The sequence below is a fragment of the Theropithecus gelada genome, chromosome 7a (genome assembly GCF_003255815.1).
Source record: "Theropithecus gelada isolate Dixy chromosome 7a, Tgel_1.0, whole genome shotgun sequence".
Classification (NCBI taxonomy): domain Eukaryota; kingdom Metazoa; phylum Chordata; class Mammalia; order Primates; family Cercopithecidae; genus Theropithecus; species Theropithecus gelada.
Window position 1 is genome coordinate 17,953,637 of NC_037674.1, and position 27,533 is coordinate 17,981,169.

The 27,533-nt window shown below is 44.0% G+C and overlaps 1 protein-coding gene and 1 pseudogene across 8 annotated transcripts; both read left to right on the plus strand.

The window, feature by feature from the left end:
- The first annotated feature begins 7 nt into the window (after positions 1-7).
- Positions 8-21,144, plus strand: HAUS2 (HAUS augmin like complex subunit 2). Of its 8 annotated transcripts, none has more exons than XM_025390874.1 (7): positions 11-163; positions 8,932-9,024; positions 9,960-10,029; positions 11,720-11,808; positions 12,220-12,352; positions 15,041-15,149; positions 17,795-21,144. In XM_025390874.1, exons 5-7 carry the CDS (start codon positions 12,246-12,248, stop codon positions 18,002-18,004), a joined length of 426 nt encoding a protein of 141 aa, XP_025246659.1. In that variant the 5' UTR covers positions 11-163; positions 8,932-9,024; positions 9,960-10,029; positions 11,720-11,808; positions 12,220-12,245; the 3' UTR covers positions 18,005-21,144. The 8 variants fall into 7 exon arrangements, 7 of the variants coding, with proteins under 7 accessions (XP_025246657.1, XP_025246659.1, XP_025246664.1 ...); XM_025390872.1 differs by lacking the exon at positions 11,720-11,808 and having other exon boundaries at positions 8-163; XM_025390877.1 differs by lacking the exon at positions 9,960-10,029 and having other exon boundaries at positions 28-163.
- A 2,244-nt stretch (positions 21,145-23,388) lies between these two features.
- On the plus strand, positions 23,389-24,254 carry LOC112627475 (annotated as a pseudogene).
- Positions 24,255-27,533: the final 3,279 nt, after the last annotated feature.

Consider the following 27,533-nt stretch of genomic DNA (forward strand, 5'->3'; position numbering starts at 1 on the left):
GAGCCGCGCCGTGCGTTCGCCCTGCGTTCCAACTCACTCTTGGCGCCTTCGCGGGAGGTGAGTCAGAGCCATGGCGGCTGCCAACCCCTGGGACCCGGCGTCCGCGCCTAACGGCGCTGGGCTAGTGCTAGGCCACCTCATAGCTTCGGGGATGGTCAATCAGGTGCGTGGGGGCGGCTGTGGCGTCATCAAGGGGGTGCCCACGATGGCAACAGAATATGGCTGTGAGTTGGTGCTGCTGGCTGTGGGAGTGGTGAGGGTCCTGGTTGGGGTCTGTACTATAGTAATAGATCCCCTTCCAGGCAACAGCCGCGACCGTTCTGCCGTGGGTGCTTGGAAAACGGGGATCTGAGTAGATGGTGTTTAGGGTAGACTGTGTTTTGAGTGTCTGTAGGGTAAATTTGTCCCTGGCCCGTTTGTGGGAGATTAGACTGCTGTTACTGGCCTTTTTTTCATCCAGTGATACTGCCTCTAGACTGTAGTGTAAGGCGGGGATAGGAAATACGGATCGTTACGTCCCCTTGCGGAACAAGCATTACCAACAACGCTCGTTTGTGGGAAGTATTGAATCGTATTTGGGGTGGGAGGTACTGGGTAGAGAAGAGCGCTAGAAGCTCTTTTTTCGTGTTTTTATTTTATTTTTATTTATTTATTTTTTGAGACAGTCTCGCTCTGTCGCCCAGGCTGGAGTGCAGTGGCGCGGTCTCTGCTCACTGCAACCTCTGCCTCCCGGGTTCTAGCGATTCTCCTGCCTCAGTCTCTCGAGTAGGTGGGACTACAGGCGCGTACCGCCACGCCCAGCTAATTTTTTTTGTTTGTTTTAATGTTCAGTAGAGACGAGTTTCACCGTGTTAGCCAGGATGGTCTCGATCTCCTGACCTCGTGATCCACCCTCCTCGGCCTCCCAAAGTGCTGGGATTACAGGCTTGAGTCACCGTGCCAGGCCTTGGCATCTTTACAGGCAAAAAAAAAAAAAAGTATTGGCTAAAAAGATAAGACCTTGGAACGTGAATGGAGGAAGAGATTAATTTTGAGAAGGAGAGAAAAGAGACATTAACCCAAGGAGTCACAAAGTGGCAGTTTTAGGTTGGGCAAGAAGAGCATGTCGGGGGAAGGAGCCAATAGAGTGAGAAATTGAACATGTGAGGAAATAATGGAATGCAAGTGACAGAAGGGCATGGGGAAAGTGGGATCAAGGGCATTGAGAAAAATGGGGAAAGAAATTTTGATATATAGAGGAAGTTGAGGAATTTCACTAAAAAGAAAACAGAAAAGTTAAACTGATCTGTAAAAATTAGCACTATATTAGCCGGTGTGGTGGCGTGCACCTGTGGTCCCAGCTACTCCCAGGACCACATGGGTCCCGGAGGCTCAGATGGGAAGATGGCTTGAGCTCAGCAGATGGAGGTTGCAGTGAGACGCGATCGGGCCACTCCACTTAGCCTGGGCAACAGAGTGAGACCTTGTCTCAGAAAAAAAAAAAAGCATTACAAACATGATGGAAGATTTATGGAAAATATATAACTTTTTATAGTTAGAAGAGCCATTAGAGACTCTAATACCTTAGAGTATTTTTTAATTTAAGAAACTAAGGCTTAGACCAAGAAACTTGCCCATGGTCACTAGACTGTTGAAGGAGAATTAGATCTTAGCACTCTCCCTTTTGACACATTGTGTCCTCTCTCAAGATGAACTGTTATAAGAGGCTGTGATATTGTCTTGAAAGATTTTAAGCTTTTGTTGAACACCCATTGTCTGGGTGATCAGGAGATTCAGGTGGTCCTAGTTAACTACATTTCCCAGGGGTGGCCACAGCCCTCTACAGTTTAATCCTTCCTCCCTTCTCTCCTGTGTTTTCTTTTTCTTTTCTTTTATTTATTTTTTTTGAGACGGTGTCTCCCTCTGTTGCCCAGGCTGGAGTGCAGTGCTGTGATCTTGGTTCACTGTACCCTCCGCCACCTGGGTTCAAGCAATTCTCGTGCTCCAGAGTAGCTGGGACTACAGGCACCTGCCATCACGCCTACTAATTTTCATATTTTCAGTAGAGATGGGGTTTCATCATTTTGGCCAGGCTAGTCTCAAACTCCTGACCTCAGGTGATCTGCCTGTCTTGGCTTCCCAAAGTATTTGGATTACAGGCATGAGCCAACGAGCCCAGCCTTTTTCTTATCAGGTTACCTAGTACTCTCACTTGTATTGTCCAGTTCTGTCACAAAATAGTTTGGCAAACTCATAATAGAAAACATTTTTGAGGGCTCATGCCTGTAATCCCAACACTTTGGGAGGCCAAGGCGGGTTGATCACCTGAGGTCAGGAGTTTGAGATCAGCCTGGCCAATATGGTGAAACCCAGCCTCTACTAAAAATACAAAAATTAGCCAGGTATGGTGGTAGGTGCCTGTAATCCCAGCTACTCAGGAAGCTGAGACATGAGAATCGCTTGAGCCCTGGAGGTGGAGGTTGCAGTGAGCAAAGATCATGCCACTGCACTCCAACCCGAGTGACACAGTGAGACCCTGTCTCAAACAAAAACAAAAAACCCCCCAACTTTTGGTACTTGGTATCCCTCTAAAGAGCATTGGTAGGAAATACAAATGCCTAAACCGAAGGAGTGAGGCACTGGTGAGAGAATTTTAGGCATTGATGGGTGATCTCTTTTTTGGGGGTGGTGGTTGTCTTGGTGGTGTCTACTGTCTCTTAAGTAACATTAATTAGACAGTTACTGATTTTACCTACAGTTAACATGTCCCACTCTATAGCTCCTTAAGACCTCTGACAACCTTACTACACAGCTAGTCCCAATGAGGGAGCTATTTACAGACTTGTAGGTTGGTTTTACTTTAAGGAAACTTTATACATAAAAACCTTTATCTTTTTTTTTTTTTTTTCCCCCTGAGACAGAGTCTTGCTCTGTTGCCCAGACTGGAGTATAGTGGCACAATCTCGGCTCACTGCAACCTCCACCTCCTGGGTTCAAGCAATTCTCCTGCCTCAGCTTCCTGAGTAGCTGAGATTACAGGCACGCACCACCACGCCCGGCTAATTTTTTTTATTTTTAGTAGAGACGGGATTTCACCATGTTGGTCAGGCTGGTCTCGAACTCCTGACCTCAAATGATCCACCCGCCTCGGCCTCCCAAAGTGCTGGGATTACAGGCTTGAGCCACCACACCCAGCCAAAAACCTTTTCCTGTTAGAAGGATTTAGCACTGATTCTTTCAAAATGATTTGTCACATCATCCCTTTAAACAGCCCATCCCTTTAATGCGCATCATTTTTTGTGCATTAAAAATTGAGACTACTGAATTCCTGCTGGCAAGAATTTTTTAAAAATTGAGTGATGCCTAAGATTGTGATTTGATACAACTCTTCTGGAAAACATAACTTGTTTGAAGTTTTGTTTCAGTCCATTAGAGAGTGATTTGGTGAAAGAAAGGTAGGACTCTCTGTAGGATAATGGGGTATTGCTTTAGTTTATTCCCCTAGGGACTGCTTTAGTGGCCTTACATTCTAGATATTTTTCCAGCAAGTGTGAGTGAGTCATGGAGTCTTGACCAAAGCTTGGTCATTGCTTATTGGCAATTAATAAGATCAGGGTTTGGGGCCGGGCGCGGTGGCTCAAGCCTGTAATCCCAGCACTTTGGGAGGCCGAGACGGGTGGATCACGAGGTCAGAAGATCGAGACCATCCTGGCGAACACGGTGAAACCCCGTCTCTACTAAAAAATACAAAAAACTAGCCGGGCGAGATGGCGGGCGCCTGTAGTCCCAGTTACTTGGGAGGCTGAGGCAGGAGAATGGCGTAAACCCGGGAGGCGGAGCTTGCAGTGAGCTGAGATCCGGCCACTGCACTCCAGCCCGGGCGACAGAGCGAGACTCCGTCTCACAAAAAAAAAAAAAAAAAAAAAAAAAGATCAGGGTCTGGATCTACCAAAAAAAAAAACCAAAACAAAACAAAACAAAAAACGCACAGAATCTACTAATTCTATTTTCTTAACCTGTGTCCTACTCTCCTCTACACCTACTCTCCCATTTGAGAGCCTCTGCTCTTAAATTCTCTGCTATACTAACCTCCCTTTTAGTGTCTCTCAGCTAGAATTCAGTATGAAAAGGAAGGGATAGGAAAAAGAAAGGGTGCCCACAAATTACAAATTTATATATACATATGTGGTATATAATGTTACCAGGATTTTTATATTAAGTGTAAAGGTTCTGGATTTCAGCTTCTTCCTGTGCCTAGCCACGGAATAAACAAAAATACCCTGAATAGACTCCTTTTTCTCAGGATCCTTTCATTTTCAGGGTTCTTTTGCCCTCTGGGGCATGTAATAGCAATATATAATAACAATAGCTAAAGGAAAAGACTTTTCTGTATTCTCAAATCCCTGATGCTTTTTTCTTTTTCTTTTTTTAAATGTGTTAAACTAAGTCTCAATCCTCAAATAGTTATACTTTCTATTCGTTATAGAAAATAAGCCTCCACCTCCCTAAGTGCAGGGATTACAGGTGAGAGCCACTTCACCTGACCATCTTTCTTTCTTCTCTCCTTTTTTGTTATCTGCTTCTTAAACATTCTTATTTTTCCTCTGGTTTCTCTTGCATGTTCTTAGCTAAGCACCATTACTCTACTGTTGAACCCGACAGTTTACTAGTTTGCCAGATATACAACTAAGATTAGTGTATAAGCATGGAGAGAGGGAGATATACCAGGGAACAAGTTGATTACAATGTGATACATTGTAGAAAATGTTTTACGCTCATTTACCTCCTGAGAGAAACAAAGAAAAAACAGTCAGCTCATATGATGGAAAGACAGTGGATTAGATGTGTTCTCACTTCCACCCTCGCACACATTGGCAGTGTGAAGTTGGAGTAATACTTTCCTGTTCCTCAATTTCGCCATCAGTAAAATATCTTGTGTCATCTACTTCAGTGAATGGCATAACTCTGTCCACTCACGTGAAGCAGAATCCTTGGAGTATTAATTGGATTTTATCCCTTATTCACTGTATCAGTTAAGATTTGTCAATTCTGTCTTTGCAGGAACTCCGTCTTTTCTTCCTTTCCTTTTTAACTGTTACTGACCTAGTCCACATTCTCATCCTCACCTGGAATACCGTAGCAGCTACCTATTTAAAATATCCAATCTCTCTAGTCCATTGCTCCACTAGTGTTGTTTATGTTAGCTAGTTACCAGGGTTTTCCTTCTTTTTTTTTTATTGTGGTAAAATACATATAACATATAACATAAAATTTACCATTTTAACTATCTTAAAATGTACAATTCAGTGGCATTTACCATACTCAATATTGTGCAACTATTTTCAAAAACATTTTTATCACTCCAGATGTAAACCCTGTACTATTCCCTATTCCCTCCTCCCTCTTCAGTAGTGTTTTTATTTTGTTTGTTTTGTGGGTGTTTTTTTTTTGTTTTTGTTTTTGTTTTTTTTTTTTGAGAGAGTCTCGCTCTGTCGTCCAGGCTGGAGTGCAGTGGCGTGCTCACGGCTCACTGCAGCCTCGGCCTCCTGGGCTCAAGTGATCCTCCCACATTGGCCTCCCTAGTAGCTGGGACTACAGGCATATGTCATCATGCCTGGCTAATTTTTGTATTTTTAGTAGAGACAGGGTTTCACCATATTGGCCAGGCTGGTCTCCAACTCCTGATCTCAGGTGATCTACCCACCTCCGCCTCCCAAAGTGCTAGGATTACAGGTGTGAGCCACCAGGCCCAGCCAGTTTTATTTTTCACACTTCCCCAGTTAAATATCGCTACCTTCCCTGCCGCCTCTGAGACAGGGTCTCACCCTGTTGCCCAGGCTGGAGTTGCAGTAGCATGATCACAGCTTACTGTATCCTCAATCTCCCAGGCTCAAGGGATCTTCCCACCCCAGCCTCCCAAGTAGCTGGGACTATAGGCACATGTTACCATGCCTGGCTTTTTTTTTTTTTTTTTTTTTTTTGAGACAGTCTCACTCTGTCACCAGGCTGGAGTGCAATGTGGCGTGATCTCGGCTCACTGCAACCTCCGCCTCCTGGGTTCAAGCGATTCTCCTGCCTCAGCCTTCCGAGTAGCTGGGACTACAGGTGTGCCACCATAGCCAGCTAATTTTTGTATTTTTTAGTAGAGATGGGGTTTCACCATGTTGGCCAGGATGGTCTCGATCTCCTGACCTCGTGATCTGCCCACCTCAGCCTCCCAAAGTGCTGGAATTACAGCCGGGAGCCACCATGCCCAGCTGCCTGGCTAATTTTTTAAATTTTTTATAGAGACACCCTGTGTTGTGCAGGGTGGTCTCAAACTCCTGGGCTCAAGCAGTTATCCTGCTTTAGCCTCCCAGAGTGCTGGGATTACAGGTGTGAGCCATCATGCCAGGCTGTATTTCTAAATAAGTATTATGTATGATTGTATTACTTCTTTACCAGAAAATGTTCAGTTGCTCCCATTTTCTGCAGTATGATTGTTGAGCATAGCACTCAGCATCATCTGTGATTATGTGGAGACTATGTTTTCAGCTACGTCTTACCCTGTTTTCACATATATGCGAACACTGGTGGTTATTGAGCATTTATAATGTTTTTGATCTTTCTATCTAGAATACCTTTTTCTTCCCATACATTATGAGCCTCATGAGGGTGGAGAGCTTGTTTCATATTTGAATATTCCATTGCCTAACTCAGTAAGTGTTTATAAAATTGGTTATTTTTAGACAGTAAACTTTTACTGTGAAGACCAGAGAGTAAATATATAAGGCTTTGTGGGCCATATGGTTGCAACTACACAACTAGGTAGTTGTATAAAGGCAGCCAGAGATAGCATGTAAATGGATGAGACAAGTCACGTTCCAATAAAACTTTATTTCTAGACCATGAAACATGAATTTCGTATCATTTTCTTTGTTTTTTTTTTTTAGACAGAGTTTTGTTCTGTCGCCCAGGCTGGAGTGCAGTGGCGCGATCTTGGCTCACTGCAACCTCCGCCTCCCAGGTTCAAGCAGTTCTTCTGCCTCAGCCTCCCAAAGTAGCTGGGATTACAGGCGCCCACCACCACGCCTGGCTAATTTATTTTGTTTATTTTTTTTGAATAGAGACAGAGTTTCACCATGTTGGCCAGGCTGGTCTCAAACTCCTGACCTCAGGTAATCCGCTTGCCATGGCCTCCCAAAGTGTTGGGATTACAGGCGTGAGCTACCATGCCCAGCCTTTTTTTTTTTTTTTTTTTTGAGATAGGGTCTCACTCTGTCGCCCAGACTAGAGTGCAGTGACAATCTCAGCTCACCACAACCTCTGTCACCTAGGCTCAAGCAATTCTCCTGCCTCAGCCCCCCGAGTAGCTGGGATTACAGGTGTGCACCACTACTGCCTAATTTCTGTATTTTTAGTAGAGATGGGGTTTCACTATGTTGGTCAGGCTCGTCTTGAACTCCTGACCTCAAATGATCCACCCACCTCAGCCTCCCAAAGTGCTGGGATTACAGGCATGAGCCACTGTGCCCAGACTGTTATAAAATATTGTCTTTGATTTTCTTTTTCCCAACAATTTGAATATATAAAAATCATGCCTGGCTCACAGGCTATACAAAAACAGGTAATGGGCTGGATTTATTTCATGGACTATAGTTTTCCAATCCCTGGCCTATCTGATCTCTAAAATTCTTTGGCCTGGGCACGGTGACGCACGCCTGTAATCTGAGCACTCTAGGAGGCTGAGGCGGGTGGATCACCTGAGGTCAGCAGTTGTAGACCAGCCAGGCCAACATGGTGAAACCCCAACTGTACTAAAAGTACAAAAAAAAAAATAGCTGGGCATGGTGGCGATAATCCCATGGTAGCTGGGAAGCTACTTGGAAAGCTGTAATCCCAGCTACTTGGGAAGCTAAAGCAGGAGAATCAATTGAATCCAAGAGGCAGAGGTTGCAGTGAGCGGAGATCATGCCATTGCACTCCAGCCTGGGTGACAAGAACAAAACCCAGTGGGTGGCTCACGCCTGTAATCCTAGCACTTTGGGAGGCCTAGGTGGGCAGATCACGAGGTCAGGAGATTGAGACCATCCTGGCTAACATAGTGAAACCCCGTCTCTACTAAAAAATACAAAAAAAATTTAGCCGGGCATGCTGGCAGGCACCTGTAGTCCCAGCAACTCAGGAGGCTGAGGCAGGAGAATGGCATGAACCCGGGAGGCGGAGCTTGCAGTGAGCTGAGATCGCGCCACTGCACTCCAGCCTGGGTAACAGAGCGAGACTCCATCTAAAAAATATATATATGTATATATTCTTTGCTGTGCTAGCATTGTAGAAAACGAAATGATAGAGATGGATGAAGTCTAGGGATGCACAAGATAATACTCAATTCTGAGATAATGTGCATGGACTCGTGGAATGAAAGGATAAAAAAGAAGGGGTAACCTTTTTGAAAGAATAATTATGCCTGGATACAAATAATCCTTTAACTGAAAGATAAGAATGTGAATATACACAGTATGAATGACTTGTAGCCAACTGAGGTCATTTAGCGAATCAGATAAATGATTCCATGAAGGGGAAAAGTATTTGATTTCAACCCCAGAAGCTCAGAGAGACTGGGCCTGAGTCATTTGGAAAGATAGAGGTGATTCTCCAACAACTTTAGTCTTAGAATCCTTTGATAAACTATCAGTAATACAAATCTATTTTGTATGATACCTTAGGAAATAATACAAAGGGAGTGTGTTGTTTGTTTCTCTTATTTTTTTTTAATATTTGAGCAAGTGATTTGTGATGGTAAAGGTTCTAAAACAAGAATTACACATTGCTACTGTTTTACTTTGTACTTCATGTTGAAAGGCAGTGTTGGACATAATATATTCTCATATTTTAGACTATGGGCATGCTATTCCAATGTACCTAGAAACTTTTTGTGACATTCTGCTACTTTCCTTGTTTGTTTACCAATAGGAGATGTTAAACATGTCTAAGAAAACAGCTTCTTGTTTTGTGAACTTCACCAGACTACAGCAGATCACAGACATTGAAGCTGAAATCTACCAGGTAAATCATGTTGAGCTTTTCACTTTCTTTTCTTTTTTCTTTTTTTTTTTTTTTTTTGAGACAGAGTCTCACTCTGTCACCCAGGCTGGAGGCTGGAGTGCAGTGGCACGATCTCAGCTCACTCCTAGCTCCGCCTCCCAGGTTCACACCATTCTCCTGCCTCAGCCTCCTGAGTAGCTGGCACGACAGGCGCCCACTACCCCCACTGGCTAATTTTTTGTATTTTTAGTAGAGATGGGGTTTCATCGTGTTAGCCAGGATGGTCTTGATCTCCTGACCTTGTGATCCGCCTGCCTCGGCCTCCCAAAGTGCTGGGATTACAGGTGTGAGTCACCGCGCCCGGACTGAACTTTTATCTTTGTACTTCTAGTATAGGAAAACAAAAACAAAAGCTGGCCAGGTGTAGTGGCTCACACCTATAATCCTCGCGCTTTGGGAGGCCAAGGTGGCAGGACTGCTTGAGCCCAGGAGTTTGAGACCCTGTATGGGCAACATAGGGAGATCCCGTCTCTACAAAAAAATTTAAAAAGTAACCAGACATGGTGGCACACACCTGTAGTCCCAGCTACTTGGGAGGCTGAGGTGGGAGGATCACTTGAGCCTAGGAGGTCGGGGCTGCAGTGAGCCATGTTTGCGCCACTGTACTCCAGCCTGGGTGACAGACGAAGACCCAGTCTCAAAAACAAAATGTGATCCTCCCATCTCAGCCTCCCAAGTAGCTGGGACTACAGGTGTGCACCACCACACCCAGCAAATTTTTTATTTTTAGTAGAGATGGGGTTTCACCATGTTGGCCAGGCTGGTCTCGAACTCCTGACCTCAGGTAATCCACCCACCTCGGCCTCCCAAAGTGCTGGGATTACAGGAGTGAGCCACTGTGCCTGGCCCCGGATACTCTCTGATTGAACTAAATGTTACTTTTGTTCCCCATGTAGAAAAACCTGGAAATTGAACTCCTGAAACTAGAAAAAGATACAGCAGATGTTGTTCATCCTTTCTTTCTGGGTAAGTGGTTTGGTTTTAGTTAAGTGGATAATCACTGGAATTTCAGCTTTTTCTTGGATTACTGTAATAAGCACCAGTCAATCAAATTATGATACACCGTCGTTTTTCCAGGTGTTGTTCCAAAGCTAACGAAGTCATCTATTTCTATGCTGAAATAGAAGTTCTGTTGGCTTTAGTAGTACAAACAGCATAAAAAGTGACTAAATTGGCTCTTCAAAGTCAGGAGAACTTGAAAGAAAAGTCTGAGGAACTTTCAGATTAAAGGAGACTAAAGGGACATGACAACTAAAGCACTGTACGATCATGGATTGATTTTTTTTTTTAATGAGACGGGGTCTTCCTATGTTGCCTAGGGTAGTCTTGAATGGCGCAAGCAATCCTCCCAAATCAGCCTCCCAAGTAGCTGGGATCACAGGTGCATACCACCATGGCTGGCAATATATTGATTATTTGATGAGAAAGTTTTCTTGTGGCCAGGTGTGGAGAGTCACGCCTGTAAACCCAGCACTTTGGGAGGCCAAGGTGGGTGGATTGCTTGAGCCCATGAGTTCAAGATCAGCCTGGGCAACATGGTGAAACCCTGTCTCTACAAAAAATACAAAAACTAGCCAGGCATTGTAGTGTGTACCTGAAGTACCAGTTACATGAAAGTCTGAGGCAGGAGGATTGTTTGAGCCTGGGAGGTCGAGGCTGCAAGGAGTTGTAATCATAGCACTTCGCTCCAGCGTGGGTGACAGAGTGAGACCCTGTCTCAAAAATTAAAATTCTTTTTGCTGTAAAGGACATTATTGGGATACTTAGTGATGTTTAAATATGGGCTGTACTGGCCGGGCGCGGTGGCTCAAGCCTGTAATCCCAGCACTTTGGGAGGCTGAGACGGGTGGATCACGAGGTCAGGAGATCAAGACCATCCTGGCGAACACGGTGAAACCCCGTCTCTACTAAAAAATACAAAAAACTAGCCGGGCGAGATGGCGGGCGCCTGTAGTCCCAGCTACTCGGGAGGCTGAGGCAGGAGAATGGCGTGAACCCGGGAGGTGGAGCTTGCAGTGAGCTGAGATCCGGCCACTGCACTCCAGCCTGGGCGGCAGAGCGAGACTCCTTCTCAAAAAAAAAAAAAAAAATATGGGCTGTACTAAATATTGGTAGTATTGTATCAGTGTTAAATTTTTGAATTTGATAATGTGCTGTAGTTATATAGGAGAATGTTCCTGTTCTTGGGAAATACATGCTAACGTTTCACAGGGAAAAAATATCATGCTGTCTGCAGCTGACTCTCAAATGGATCAGCAAAAATAAAAGAGAGAGAGAGAGAGAGTGTGTGTGTGTGTGTAGAGAGAGAAGGAAGATAAAAAGAAAATGTAGCCAAATGTTAACAATCAGTGAATATAAATAAAATGTATATGTGAGTTCACCAATTTTTTTTGAAACTTTTCTGCAAATCTGAATTTTTTCAAAATAAGAATTTTAAAGACAGGTCAATTGGCAGCCATTAACTGAATGGGGAAAATAATGAGATAATCAGAAATAGCTTGTAAGATGACTTTAAGAGTGTCACCCTGTCACCCAGGCTGAAGTACAGGTCACTGTAACTTTAACACCTGGTTTCAACTGATTCTCTCAAGTAGCTAGGACTACTGGCATGTGCCACCATGCCCAGCTAATTTTTTTTTCTTCAATTTTTTTGTAGAGATGAGGTTTTACTATGTTGCCCAGGCTGGTCTCAAACCCCTGGCCTCAGTTCTCCCAGTTCAGTCTCCCAAAACACTGCGATTACATGTATGAGCTAGCGCACCAGCTAAGGTGACTCTTTTTCGATGGTCTTTTATAGACTATTAGAATCAGAGATAGGAAAAAACTTTGTGTTAAGAATACAGCTCTGGCTATTAAGAACTGAATAAGAGGTAGAGATGAGAAACACAGAGAAAGAATTTAGCACTAGATTTGGTTATCACTAGGAAAAGAGATAATAGAAATATATTACATATACAAAAACCGACTAAACGAGAATTGTTGAAAATGAAATTGGTATTGGTATTAATACCAATTATTAATACAGAGGAGACAGGAGGGTAATGATGGGATGAATTTTTGACATTGGTGGTGTTAAACCAAGGCAAAGAAGAAATTATTAGTGATTCTGTTATTTGTCCTATTGCTAACTGTAATTACTATTTTTAATTTGTATAGCTCAGAAGTGTCATACTCTGCAAAGCATGAATAATCATTTGGAAGCAGTGCTGAAAGAGAAGAGATCCCTTAGGCAAAGACTGTTGAAACCCATGTGCCAGGAAAACTTACCTATTGAAGCTGTTTATCACAGGTTAGACTGAAAAGTAGAAATTAACAGTTACACCTGTTTTCTCAGTTTAGTTTTTGTTTTGCAGTTACTTTGCAGCAGAATTCATAAAACAATTAGTGATTCTAGTTGTTAACATTATTAATGTTGATATATTAAACCAGAAAGAAAATCATTGCTTTTAAACCACTATATACCTATGGCGAAAAGAAAGAACTTGGCTATCGTGTTTTGGGAATTACAAATTATGACTTTAGTGAAAGAAATTAGATCCATAACATGTAACAAAAATTGTATGTGAAGTAAATTCATTGTTGTAAAGTAAATTCATTGTTGAGTTAATGTTGCCTATACGTAAAAATTCTATTGTGGGCGTTTAACTGGGGTAGATGAAAACACTATCAACTAAGGGAGGAAAAAACCTGGATTCTGTTCTCATCGCTACTGTTTATATGCCTCAAAGCCTTGAGCAAATGATTTAAATTTTTCACTTGGTTTCCCAATAAATAGAATGGAGATGACTTCTATTGCCCTCTTCCTCACAGTATTACAAGTATCAAATTGAAGATGTAGATTATGACTAATGATAAATACCAGCCTGGGCAACATGGCAAAATCCCATTTCTACCAAAAAAACAAAAACAAAAAACAAAAATGAGCAAAGCGTGATGGCACACACCTGTATTCCTAGCTACCTGGGAGGCTGAGCTGGGAGGATGACCTGAGCCCAGAAGGTCAACTCTGCAGTGAGCTGTGATTGCACCAGCCTGGGTAACAGAGTGAGACTCTGTCTCAAATAAATAAGAAGCAAGCATCTGGGGATCTCATTGCTAACTTTCTCCACCAGTGCCTCACTAGCTTAAGCAAATCAGTATCTTCTCTTAAGTGTCAGATTTTTTATTTTGTAGGAAAACAATAGATATGCAAAAACTTATTCTTCCAAAAAGACAAAACAAGGCTGGGCACAGTGGCTCATGCCTGTAATCCCAACACTTTGGGAGGCCGAGGTGGGCTGATCACTTGAGACCAGGAGTTCGAGACCAGCCTGGCCAACATGGTGAAACCCTGTCTCTACCAAAAAATGCAAAATATGCTGGGCATGGTGGCACATGCCTGTAATACCAGCTACTGGTGAGGCTGAGGCAGGAAAATCACATGAACCCATGAGGCAGAGGTTGCAGTGAGCTGAGATTGTGCCACTGCACTCCAGCCTGGGCAACAGGTGAGACTCTGTCTCAAAACAAAAAACAAAACAAAACCCCTTTCCTGTGGCTATATTCAGTATCTCTTTAGTACATTATCATTACCCTTAGCGTATATACTGTACTACATCTAAGAACTGGGCAATGATTTGAAAGCGTTTTTGCAAATGCAGAGATTCAAAATAGCTTTCTATGTAGGCTATTTCAATGAAGTACATTTATCCTTATTGTCTTCCTTCTTCACAGAGAATGAGTAGGTTGAAATGGAAGGAGGCTGGGCGTCATAGCTCACACCTGTAATCCTGATAATTTGGGAGGCCAAGATGGGTGGATCACTTGAGGCCAGGACTTTGAGACCAGCCTGGCCAACATGACAAAACCCTGTCTCTACTAAAAATACAAAAAGTAACTGAGTGTAGTGGTGCATGCATGTAATCTCAGCTACTCAGGAGGCTGAGGCACAAGAATCACTTGAACCCAGGAGGCGGAGGTTACAGTGAGCCGAGATTGTGCCACTACATTCCAGCCTGGGCAACAGAATGAGACTCTGTCTCAAAAAGAAATAAATGGGGCCGGGCGAGGTGACTCATGTCTGTAATCCCAGCACTTTGGGAGGCCGAGGCGGGTGGATCATGAGGTCAGGAGATTGAGACCATCCTGGCCAACATAATGAACCCTGTCTTTGCTAAAAATACAAAACTTAGCTGGGCATGGTGGCATGTGCCTCTAATCCCAGCTACTCAGGAGGCTGAGGCAGGAGAATTGCTTGAACCCAGGAGGCGGAGGTTGCAGTGAGCCGAGATTGTGCCACTGCACTCCAGCCTGGTGACATAGTGAGACTCTAACTCAAAAAAAAAAAAAAAAGAAAAAGGAAACAGAATGGGATTTTTTTTATCTAGGGAAATTCCTTTACTTATATGAGAAAATGATTATGATTAACATTGAGGTTTCTTTAACATTAAGTTGGATTCCAGATATGATTACTGTTATCTCTTTCCATTTTTTTATTGGATGACAGGTTGCTTAAAGTGAAAGAGAAGGACCTTTTTTTAATCACTAATATTTCTATGAATGCAGGAAGGTTGTTATTGGCTCTCTAGGTTGATTGTAATTCTTATCTCAAATTAAAAGTCCTGATTAAAGGAAAAGAAAAAGAATGCAAAACAATTAAACTTTAAAAAATGGTTAGGCCGGGCGCGGTGGCTCAAGCCTGTAATCCCAGCACTTTGGGAGGCCGAGACGGGCGGATCAGGAGGTCAGGGGATCGAGACCATCCTGGCTAACACGGTGAAACCCCGTCTCTACTAAAAAATACAAAAAACTAGCCAGGCGAAGTGGCGGGCGCCTGTAGTCCCAGCTACTCGGGAGGCTGAGGCAGGAGAATGGCGTGAACCCGGGAGGTGGAGCTTGCAGTAAGCTGAGATCCGGCCACTGCACTCCAGCCTGGGCGACAGAGTGAGACTCTGTCTCAAAAAAAAAAAAATGGTTGACTTTTTTCTTTCTCTTTCAGATATATGGTACATTTGCTGGAATTGGCTGTGACTTTCATTGAGAGATTAGAAACCCACCTTGAAACAATTAGAAATATACCTCATTTAGCTGCAAATCTAAAGAAAATGGTGAGTATTAATATAACTATCTTTAGTTATTTTATACTAGAATCTTAGAGGTATGCTCTCCCAGTTTAGCTTTTTAATAGCTAATATTACGAGCTAGTTATTTTTTAAATCAAGAAGTGTTTTCTTGGCCAGGCAGGTGGCTCACACCTGTAATCCCTGCACTTTGGGAGGCCGTGGCAGTTGGATTACTTGAAGTCAGGAGTTGGAGACCAGCCTGGCCAACATGGTGAAACTCCATCTCTACTGAAAATACAAAAATTAGCTGGGCATGGTGGTGCACGCCTGTAATTCCAGCTACCCAGGAGGCTGAGGCAGGAGAATTGCTTGAAACTGGGAGGCAGAGGTTGTAGTGAGCCGAGATCGTGCCACTGCACTCCATCCTAGGCAACAGAGCAAGACTCCATTTCCCAGAAAAAAAAAAAAAGGAAAAAAAGGAAGTGTTTATTTAGACCTTGGATTTAACATTTTCTTTTTCATATAATTTTTCTCTAGAAGCCATTTTAAATTCTTTTATTCCAACATTTAATAAACATGTGTTGCCTTCATTGTGCTGTGGCTATGCTACATGTATTGTGAAAAATAGATATGACCAAACCCTGCCTTCAAATTCTCAATGTTTGGTGAGACAGCTATAAAATATGTATTTTCTACTTTATAGGATTGTATTTGCATAATCGATGCAGCAGAGAATTATAAAGAGATGCCATCTATTGAGCATAGAAAAGGGAGGAATTACTTCCAGTCTAGGAGGATTCTGAGTAGGATAGGGGTAGGAAGACTTCAATTAAGTTTTTGTTTTGTTTTTTAAATAGAGACGAGTTCTCACTATGTTGCCTAGGCTGGTCTTGAACTCCTAAGCTCAAGTGAGGCACCTGCCTCAGCCTCTCAAAGTGCTGAGATCACAGGCATGAGCCACCACGTCCGGCTTCAGTAAAGATTTATTTAGGTGTTAGCAGTAAGCCGAATCTTTTTTTTTTTTTCTGAGATGGAGTTTCACTCTTGTTACCCAGGCTGGAGTGCAATGGCATAATCTCGGCTCACTGCAACCTCCGCCTCTTGGGTTCAAGCGATTCTCCTGCCTCAGCCTCCCAAGTAGCTGGGATTACAGGCGCCCACCATCACGCCCTGCTAATAGTTTGTATTTTTAGTAGAGATGGGGTTTTGCCATGTCAACCAGGCTGGTCTCCAACCCCTGACCTCAGGTGATCCACCTACCTCGGCCTCCCAAAGTGTTGGGATTAAAAGCCTGAGCCACTGCGCTTGCCAAAGTAAGCTGAATCTTAAGGAATAGGTGAAATTTAAGTATGGGGGAAAAGTGATACTCCACTTTGGCTGGTGCCTAAAGGTATTGAGGAGATTAGCTTAGGGTTAGTTTATGCAGTGCCTTAAAAACCAGACTAAGAATCTTAGACTTTACTGTCTGAGTATTGGGGAGCCATTGGATATGTGTGTGTGTATGTGTGTGTGTCTGTGTGTGCGTGTGTTTTCTTTTTTTAGTGAAGGGTGCAGAGGAGTGACTTGATTAGAACTGTGCCTTAATCATGGAGAAAATATTGGATAGAGCAGACTGAGCCTTGCTACTCCTAAGTATGGGCAGAGGGTATCAGCATCACTTGGAAGCTTGTTTTAAATACAAAACTACAGACATCATGCACCCTAGACCTTCAGAATCAGAATCCTTTATTTTAACAAGTTCCTCAGGTGATTCCTGTGCACATTAAAGTTCAATCAGCTCAGGCCAGGCACAGTGGCTCACGCCTGTAATCCCAGCACTTTGGGAGGCTGAGGCGGGCAAATCACAAGGTCAGGAGATTGAGACCATCCTGGCCAACATGGTGAAACCCCATCTCTACTAAAAATACAAAAATTAACATGGTGTGGTGGCGCACGCCTGTAGTCCCACCTACTTGAGGGGTCGAGGCAAGAGAATCGCTTGAACCTGGGAGGCAGGTTGCAGTGAGCCGAGATCGCGACACTGCACTGCAGCCTAGCGACAGAAAGAGACCCCGTCTCAAAAAAAAAAGTTTGATCAGCTCTGGGTTAGAAGACTAGGCAGAGAAACCAAAGGCAGAAAAACCTGGAGACTAATTTACAGTCATTCAGATAAAAGATGTAAAGCATAGAAATACAGAAGATAATGTTTTTAGATTTTGGAGGTCAAATTTTTAGAACTTGGCTATGAATTAGACAAGGGACACATCAAAGATAATGAAGTTTCTAGTCTGGGTGACTTGAAGGTGAGTAGGATCAAGTGTGGGTTAAAGAAGTTTGTTTTTTGACACATCTTGCACATGGAGTAAATGGTCAATCACTGTTGAACTGTAGTTAAACTGAGTTTGAGATATTGAAGGTACATCCAGATAGAGATTACCAATAGTCTTAAATGTGGGCCTGAATTTTAGGAAGGGGGTTAGGTTTAGCAATATAAATTGAGGGTCATCTGCATTGAGTGATTATTGAAGACAAAAGAGGCGAACTCACAAAGAGTAGGTTGGTACTATAAAGTGGGAAGGCATAGTTTTAAGGAACTTTTGAAGTAAGAGGCTGGAAAAAGATCAGGTGTTAACCTTTGGTATCAATTATTCATGATATAATGAATTAATAAGAGATATAATTTCTCCTGTTTCCCTTTTCAAATGTTACAGAACCAGGCTTTAGCAAAGATGGATATATTGGTGACTGAGACAGAAGAACTGGCAGAGAATATACTCAAGTGGCGTAAACAACAAAATGAAGTTTCGTCTTGTATCCCCAAAATATTAGCTGAAGAAAGTTATCTTTATAAACATGATATTACAATGCCTCCTTTACCTTTTACTTCTAAAGTTCATGTCCAAACTACTAATGCCAAGTAGTCATCAACTTTATTTTTGCTTAATTATGTGTAGTCATATGAAGTCTATTTCTAGTTGACTGTAACATGGGTATTAATAGTCTTTGCTGCTAGTAATACTGAAAGAACCTGCTTTATGTTGGAGTATCAAGATCTCAGGTTCATTAAGACCAAACTGACTTTTCCTTTGTTTTTTGTGTATTTTTATTCTACCTTCAGTAAAACTAGAGAAGATAAAAAATAGCCATGACAATTTATTAACATAAGTGAATTAACCATTTCTCAGGCAGAAAATTCTCTTTTTTAAAAAATGTGTGTTTATGGTCTGGTGTGGTGGCTCACACCTGTAGTCCTAACACTTAGGGAGGCTGAGGCGGGCAGATCGCTTAAACCCAGGAGTTCAAGACCAGCCTGGGTAACATGGTGAAAGCCCGTATCTACAAAATACACAAAAAATTAGCCGACCATGGTGGTGCATGCCTGTAGTCCCAGCTATTCAGGAGGCTGAGGTAAGAGGATCACCTAAGCCTGGGAGGTCATGGTTGCAATAAGCCATGATCACACCACTGTGCTACAGCCTGGACCACACGTTTCAAAAAAAAAAGTGTGTTTCTGGCCAAGCACGGTGGCTCATGCCTGTACTTTGGGAGGCCCAGGTGGGCGGATCATGAGGTCAGGAGTTCAAGACCAGCCTGGCCACCATGACGAAACAACTGTCTCTACAAAAAATACAAAAATTAGGCTGGGTGCAGTGGCTCACGCCTGTAATCCCAGCACTTTGGGAGGCCAACCCAGGTGGGTGGATCACCTGAGGTCAGGAGTTTGAGACCAGCCTGGACAACATGGTGAAACCCCGTCTCTAGTAGAAATATAAAAAATTAGCCAGGCATGGTGGTGGATGCCTGTAATCCCAGCCACTTGGGAGGCTGAGGCAGAAGAATCGCTTGAACCCAGGAGGCAGAGGTTACAGTAAGCCAAGATTGTGCCACTGCACTCCAGCCTGGGCGACAGAGCAAGACTCCATCTCCAAAAAAAAAAAAAAAACAAAAATTCGCCAGGCATGGTGGCATGCGCCTGTAATCCCAGCTACTCAGGAGGCTGAGGCAGGAGAATCACTTGAGCCCAGGGACAGAGGTTGCAGTGCACCCAGATTGTGCCACCACACTCCAGCCTGGGCAACAGAGCAAGACTCTGTCTTCGGAAAAAAAAGGTGTTTCTGAATTAGAAGAGTCTTCCTGAATCTGAAAATGTCTATGGTGATTATTCCTATGGGAATGTCACTAAGTATGCAGAAAAGAATAACATAGCCAGCCTGACTTATCCTTTGAAAGGCCAGATGATAAGGTTCGTCCTTGGCTGTTGCATCTGGGAACTTAGATATCAGGTGTCTTGGTCTGTTCTGCTGTCATAACAGAATTACACAAACTATTTTATAACGAATAGAAGTTTATTTGGTTGATGGGTGTGGAGGCTAGGCAGTCCAAGAACATGGCGCCAGCATCTAGCGAGGGTCTTGCCATGGCAGAAGGCGTCACATAGCAAGTGAGCATGAGAAAGATATATAGGTCTAAACTTAGCCTTTTATCATGAACCCACTCCCGAGATAGCAGCACTAATTCACTAATGAGAGCAAAGCCTTCCTTACCTAATCACTTGTTAAAGGTCTCATAACACTTTTACAATGTCAATTAAATTTCCAACACTTGAACTTGGGGGACATATTTAAACCTTAACAGGAGGGCTCCACTCACTGAAAAGAGTGGTTCATGGTAACTAACCTGTTTGTACAATGTGGTGTGTGCTGAACACCTGCTTTCTTCCTGGGAGTCTAGAATTTTGGTACATGGTAGGTAGAAGGTACCTACGTGACCAGCCCCCAGTAAAAACCCCGGGCACTGTATCTCTAACAAGCTTCCCTGGTAAACAACATTTCTCACATGTTGTCACAATTCAGTTGCTGGTGGAATGAAACAACACATATGTGTGACTCCACTGTTAGGGGACTCTGGGAACTTATACCTGGTTTCCCCAAGACTTTGCCTCTGTACCTCTTCTCTTTGCTGTTTTGCTTCATATGCTTTTGCTGTAATAAATCATACCTGTAATCATCATATGCTGAGTCTTGTGAATTCTAGCAAATCATGGAACCTGGAGGTAGTCTTGGAGACCCTGGCACACAAAGCAGTTCCTGAGTGTTCACTGGCAGCTGTAGAAAGAGGCAAAGAAGAAACAGCAAAGAAAAGGGCACATTGTGGTATAACTTTGGAGGTTTACCTTGCAAAATGCTCAGATATTTTACCTATCTGAGGTTATTGTGCATATAATAGAGAGTGATATACTAACAACTGCCTCAGGATATACTCTTTTTAATCAGTGTTGTAACTACCCTTGGCTTATTTTACTTTTAGACTTGGGGGTCTGTTTTGCAATAAGACATATACATCAGTTTTGTTTTTTGTTTTTTTCTTTTCTTTTCGAAGACAGGATCTCACTGTGTCACCCAGGTTGCTGAGAGTGCTGAGAGTGTGGTATGGCCTGATCTTGGCTCACTGCAGCCTTGACCTTTCAGGCTCAAGTGATCCTCCCACCTCAGCCTCCCAAGTAGTTGGGACTATAGGCACGTGCCACCATGCCTGGCTAATTTTTGTATTTTCTGTAGAGACGGGGTTTTGCCATGTTGTCGAGGCTGGTCTCGAACTACTGGGTTCAAACGATCCTCCCACCTCAGCCTCCCAAAGTGCTGGGAGTACAGGTGTTAGCCACCGTGCCTGGTCTCATTGCACTCCTTAACACAAGAAGACTTCAACAATGATGAGTAAAATAGTTGTTTATAAGGAAGCAGGATCATTACCAAAATAAATCTGGCTAATACAACAGGAATCGTGTTTTGAAGCCTACTTCGCTAATTTTTACTAGTAGGATAGGAGTGGTAATATCTCGAACATTACATAGGCATAGCCTTTAGTTGAATTTCATCAAAAATCTCTTCATACCCCACGTTGGTTTCAAAACATACTATGCTTTTTCTTGATGTTATTTCCTATATTCATTTTTGTGTGTGTGTGTGTATGTCACAAATATTGATATGCCTGGTTGTTTATTTTTGTTTTCTATTATGCCTTTTTCAAAATATAAAAATAAACCTGTAATTTCTAACTAAAATTTTGTAGTCCTAGTCTGAATTTAAAGTGATAGAAAGGACTGATGTACTCTTTAGCTTATACAGTATAGGCATACAGGCTATCAGAATCAAAAGAGCTGGAGGTAAGTTAAGCCTGAGGTCTACTTTAAAGGGAAAAGCTGGCCGGGCGCGGTGGCTCAAGCCTGTAATCCCAACACTTTGGGAGGCCGAGACGGGCGGATCACGAGGTCAGGAGATCGAGACCATCCTGGCTAACACGGCGAAACCCCGTCTCTACTAAAAATACAAGAAAATTAGCCGGGGAGGTGGCGGGCGCCTGTAGTCCCAGCTACTCCGGAGGCTGAGGCAGGAGAATGGTGTGAACCTGGGAGGCGGAGCTTGCAGTGAGCCGAGATCGCGCCACTGCACTCCAGCCTGGGGAACAAAGAAAAACCCCCTCCCAAAAAAAAAAAAAAAAAAAAAAAGGAAAAGCTAATTTAATACTCCTCCAGAGTCAATCAGTGCTGATTAATTTTTCTTTAATTATTCAACTTTTAGATGTGTGGATACTAAAAACAAAAAATCAGCTCTGCATGCCTTTTTTTTTTTTTTTTTTTTTTTTTTTGAGATTGTCTTGCTCTCACCCAGGCCGGAGTGCAGTGCCACAATCACAGCTCACTGCACTCTCAACCTCCTGGGCTCAATGGATCCTCCCACCTCAGCCTCCCAAGTAGCTGGGACTACAACTGCGCCCCACCACACCCAGCTAATTTTTAAATTTTTTTGTAGAGATGAGGTCTTGTCGTGTTGCCCAGGCTGGTCTTGAACTCCTGGGTTCAAGCAATCTTGGCCTCCCAAAGTGCTGGGATTACAGGTGTGAGCCCTTTGCACCTAGCCTGAATGTCTGTGTTTTCTACTTACACTAGAAGAGGTGTGTGATATTTGCAAATTTATTACCAGCATAGTAGTGATACCAGTTTGTGAAGACCATTCTGGAGTAATTGAGATGCTGCCTGGTTTTCCTAGCATTTTTCTTATTTTCTTTCTTTCTCTATGTGACTCTACCAGTCTGACCCCTGATTTATCCTCTGAAACCCTCAGTGAAGTCAGGAACATAGTCTGAGGATTTCTTGACGTGCAAAATCTATAACAGAGTTGAGATTTTAATAAGACTGTAATTAGTGTATTGTGGGATTTCTTCACATATCTATAAAACACATGAATTTACATAAAAGGTTTATCCCACAATTTGGGGAATCCACTAATTGAGTTTACTGAAAAATTATGCATTAGACCCTTGAACAACATAAGTTTGAAGTGCACAGGTATATGCAATTTTTTATTTTATTTATTTTTTTTGAGATAAGACTCATTGTCACCAGGCTAGAGTGCAGTGGTGTGATCTCAGCTCACTGCAACCTCTGCCTCCTGGGTTCAAGCAATTCTCCTGCCTCAGCCTCCCGAGTAGCTGGGATAATAGGTGCACACCATCATGTCTGGCTAATTTTTGTATTTTTAGTAGAGACAGCATTTCACCATATTGGCCAGGATGGTCTCGATCTCTTGACCTCGTGATCCACGCACCTCGGCCTCCCAAAGTGCTGGGGTTACAGGAGTGAGCCACTGTGTAGGGCCGCAATTGTTTTTTTTTCAATAAATATATTGGAAATTTGTTTGGAGCTTTGTGACAACTTGAAAAATTCACAGGCCAGGCATAGTGGCTCATGCCTGTAATCCCAGCACTTTGGGAGGCCAAGGCGGGCGGGTAATCACCTTAGGTTGGGAGTTCGAGACCAGCCTGACCAACATGGAGAAACCCCGTCTCTAGGAAAATTACAAAATTAGCCAGGAATGGTGGCACATGCCTGTAATCCCAGCTACTTGGGAGGCTGAGGCAGGAGAATTGCTCGAACCCAGGAGGTGGAGGTTGCAATGAGCTGAGGTGGTGCCATTGCACTCCAGCCTGGGCAACAAGAGCAAAACTCTGTCTCAAAAACAAACAAAAAAGTTCGTAGATGAACTGTATGGCCTACAGATATCTTCAATGCAAAAGAGATATGTAGATACTGGTCTATCATTTACTACTCCAAAATACACAAATCTATTAAAAGTTAAATTTTATGAAAACATAGACTGTACATGTAAGCAAATTTAAAATGCAATATTAAATTATAACTCCATAGCTGGCACTGTCTGGCCACAGCCCCGCGCTCTTTGCTGTCGCTCACCATCTTGCACAGAGTGGCCCCGGTTCTGGGGTTTGGTGCCAGAATTAAACAACCATCATGTCGAGCAAAAAGGCATAGACCAAGACCACCAAGAAGCGCCCTCAGTGCGCGACATCCAGCGTGTTTACCGTGTTTGACCAGTCACAGATTCAGGAGTTCAAAGAGGCCTTCACAACTGATCAGAACAGAGATGGTTTCATCAACAAGGAAGATTTGCATGATATATTAGATTACTTCTTGGCCGGGCGCGGTGGCTCAAGCCTGTAATCCCAGCACTTTGGGAGGCCGAGACGGGCGGATCACGAGGTTAGGAGATCGAGACCATCCTGGCTAACACGGTGAAACCCCGTCTCTATTAAGAAATACAAAAAACTAGCCGGGCGAGGTGGCGGGCGCCTGTAGTCCCAGCTACTCGGGAGGCTGAGGCCGGAGAATGGCGTGAACCCGGGAGGCGGAGCTTGCAGTGAGCTGAGATCCGGCCACTGCACTCCAGCCTGGGCGACAGAGCGAGACTCCCTCTAAAAAAAAAAAAAAAAAAAAAAAAAAAGATATATTAGATTACTTCTCTAGGGAAGAATCCCACTGATGCATACCTTGATGCCATGATGAATGAGGCACCAGGGCCCATTAATTTCACCATGTTCCTCACCATGTTTGGTGAGAAGTTAAATGGCACAGATCCTGAAGATGTCATCAGAAATGCTTTTGCTTGCTTTGATGAAGAACAGGCACCATTCAGGAAGATTACCTGAGAGAGCTGCTGATAACCATGGGGGATCAGTTTACAGATGAGGAGGTGGATGAGCTGTACAGAGAAGCACCTATTGACAAAAAGGGGAATTTCAATTACATTGAGTTCACAAGCATCCTTGCTTGTGAAGAAACATGGACTAAAAGACAAAGATGACCGAAAAGAACTTTAGCTAAAACCTTCCAATTACATCGTCTTACTCTGTTTTATTTCTCACACACTTCCCCCACCTTCATAGAACCTGTTGCATGCAACTTAGTTTCACACCTTTGCCTCTTTTTTTAAAAAATGTATTTATTCCAGACCTTTCTGCCACTTAGCACCTGTATAATCAGACTGGAAATGGGGATGAGGGCATAAATTGTATTGAAAAAGAGATCGCCAATAAAAATGCCCCCCCCCCCCAAAAAACATAACTCTATAAACTAGTACGTACTGTACTACTGCAATTTTGTAACTGCCTCCTGTTTTAGTGAGTCAAGTGTTGCCAGTATCTGCTTAAAACTCTGGCCGGGCTCAAGCCTGTAATCCCAGCACTTTGGGAGGCCTTGCAGTGAGCTGAGATCCGGCCACTGCACTCCAGCCTGGGTGACAGAGCAAGACTCCGTCTCAAAAAAAAAAACTCTGATGCTAATCATCAGAGCAGTTCCTCTCTTCAGTAAACTGTGTATTACAATAAAACGTGATCTCTTGAGGTTCTTGAGTGTTTTCACCATATTCAGTGCAATACCATAAGCCTTGAATAACATCAGGGGACCAGTACAAAGTGCCACTAGTGATGCTGGAAGTGCTCTCAAGAAGCAGAGAAAAGTCATGACATTACAAGAAAAAGTTCAATTGCTTGTTATGTACTATAGATCTGCAGCTGTGGTTGCCTACCATTTCAAGATAAATGAATCCATTGTAAGGCCCATTGTAAAATTTTTAAAAATTGTGCAACCATGACCACAGCTACACCAGCAGGCACAAAAACCTTGCACTTTTTGTGAAATACCTTTTTTATAGTTTATTTTTATTTTTAAATTTTTGTAGAGATGAGGTCTCACGATTTTGCCTAGGCTGGTCTCAAACTACTAGGCTCAAGCAATACTCCTACCTTGGCCACTCAAAGTGCTGGGATTACAGGCGTGAGCCACCATGCCTGGCCCTGAAATAGCTTTTTATCTCATATTGAAAATGCAGCTTTTGGCCAGGTGCAGTGACTCACACCTGTAATCCCAGCATTTTGGGAGTGGGCAGATCACCTGAGGTCAGGAGTTTGAGACCAGCCTGGCCAATATGGTGAAACCCTGTCTCTACTGAAAATACAAAAATTAGCCGGGCGTGGTGGTGCACACCTGTAATCCCAGCTACTCGGGAGACTGAGGCAGAAGAATCGCTTGAACCCAGGAGGCAGAGGTTGCAGTGAGCTGAGATCATGCCACTGCACCCCAGCCTGGGCGACAGAGCAAGACTCTGTCTCAAAAAAACAAAACAACAAAAAAACCAAAATGCAGCTTTTATGCGGGTACAGGATTGCTGTAAGAAAAACATACCTGGCTAGTGCGGTGGCTCACGTCTGTAATCCCAATACTTTGGGAGGCAGAGGTGGTCGGATTGCCTTAAGTCAGGAGTTCAAGACCAGTCTGGCCAATATGGCGAAACCTCGTCTCTAATAAAAATACAAAAAATTAGCCAGGCGTTGGGGCACACGCCTGTAATCCCAGCTACTCAGGAGGCTGAGGCAGGGGATTGATTGAAGCAGGGAGTTGAAGGTTTCAGTGAGCTGAGATCGCACCACTGCACTCCAGCCTGGGCGACAGAGTGAGACTCCATCTCAAAAAAAAAGAAAAAGAAAAAAGAAGAAAACATACCTGTATATTCTAATACGATTTGAGAACAAGCAAAGTCATTATATGACAACTTGAAGCAAAAGGAAGGTGAAGCATCTAAAGCTAAACAATTTTATGCCAGTAAAGGACGGTTTGATAAATTTGGAAGGGTTTGGTTTACAATATGTCACTATAACAGAAGAAGCAGCTTCTGCTGACCAAGAGGGAGCAAATGAGTTCCTAGACACCATTAAGGAAATGATTGAGAAGAAAGGGTATCTGCCTGAACAGGTTTTTGGTGCATATGCAAGTGCCCTATTCTGGAAAAACAAATGCCACAAAGGACATTTATCAGTAAGGAAGAGAAGCAAGCACCAGGATTTAAGTCAAGAAGGGATAGGCTAATATTTTGTGCAGTTGGGTTTATGATCAGCACTGCCCTCATCTATGCAGCTGCTAACCCTCAAGCCTTGAAGGGAAAAGATAAACACCAGCCACCTGTCTTTCGGTTGTACAAGAAGACCTGGACAATAATCCTTTTTCTGGATTGGTTCCCTCTCTGCTTTGTCCCCGATGTCAGGAAGTACCTTGCCAGTAAGAGACTGCCTTCTGTTATTTTATTTTATTTTTTTTAGACGGGGTTTCACTGTCGCCCAGGCTGAAGTTCAGTGGCCTGATCTGGGCTCACTGCAGCCTCCACCTCCCGGGTTGAAGTGATTCTCCTGCCTCAGCCTCCCGAGTAGCTGGAATTACAGGCGCTCGACAACACGCCCGGCTAATTTTTGTATTTTCAGTAGAAACGGGGTTTCACCAGGTTGGTCAGGCTGATCTCCAACTCCTGACCTCAGGTGATCTGGCCTCAGCCTCCCAAAGTGCTGGGATTACAGGTGTGAGCCACCGCACCCAGCCTGCCTCGAAAATTTAACCACAGAATTGACAGTTCACGCGAACGCAGAAAATAAAAGTATTTAGCAAATTACAAACTTTCAGAACAAAACTTAATTGATTTACTCGACTACATAGCACGGACACCGAGTCAAAGAACAAAAACTATTTCAGGGTAAGCGGAGCCGGGAACAACAGACTTGGCACTGCGTCCTCGCGGCCCACTCGGCTCAGGATTGGCTGAAGCTGGGCCGGCACTGATGGGCCCTGCGCGGCACGCGCAAGGGTGGGGGCGTCCCAGGAGGCCGTGAGTCGGAGCGAGGCGGGGCGAGCCCGGGCGTCCTCCCACCCACCGACTAGCCAAGGCTAGACCGGCACCACGCGGCTCTGGATGCAGCGCGTGCTTGGGCGGGGGCGACCCGGGAGGCTTCGGGTGGAGCGAGGCGGAGCGAGCGCTGGCATCCTCCCGCCCACCAGGCTAAGGAATGGCCGAGTCTCGGAAAGAACCTGCCTGCTCCGGCTGCTGCGCGTGCTTGGGCGGGGGCGAGTCGGGAGACTTTAAGGACGATTGAGGGGAGGCGGGGCCGGGAGTTCTCCCGCCCACCGGGCTCAGGATTGGCCGAAGCTAGGCAGGCACCGCCCCGCTCGGGCGGCAGCTCCCGTCCGCGCGGGGGCGTCCCCAGAGGCGCGTGGGGCGGGCGGGGCTGGGTTGGGGCTGGGTCTGGGCTTAGGGCGGGGGCCTGGGATGCTGCCGC

Excerpts from the sequence above, each read along its gene's own strand:
- HAUS2 (XM_025390872.1), top strand. The coding sequence starts at position 71 with ATGGCGGCTGCCAACCCCTGGGACCCGGCGTCCGCGCCTAACGGCGCT. Across the intron at positions 12,353-15,040 it reads ATTGAAGCTGTTTATCACAG|ATATATGGTACATTTGCTGG; the intron begins GTTAGACTGAAA and ends TTTCTCTTTCAG. Across the intron at positions 15,150-17,794 it reads CTGCAAATCTAAAGAAAATG|AACCAGGCTTTAGCAAAGAT; the intron begins GTGAGTATTAAT and ends CAAATGTTACAG.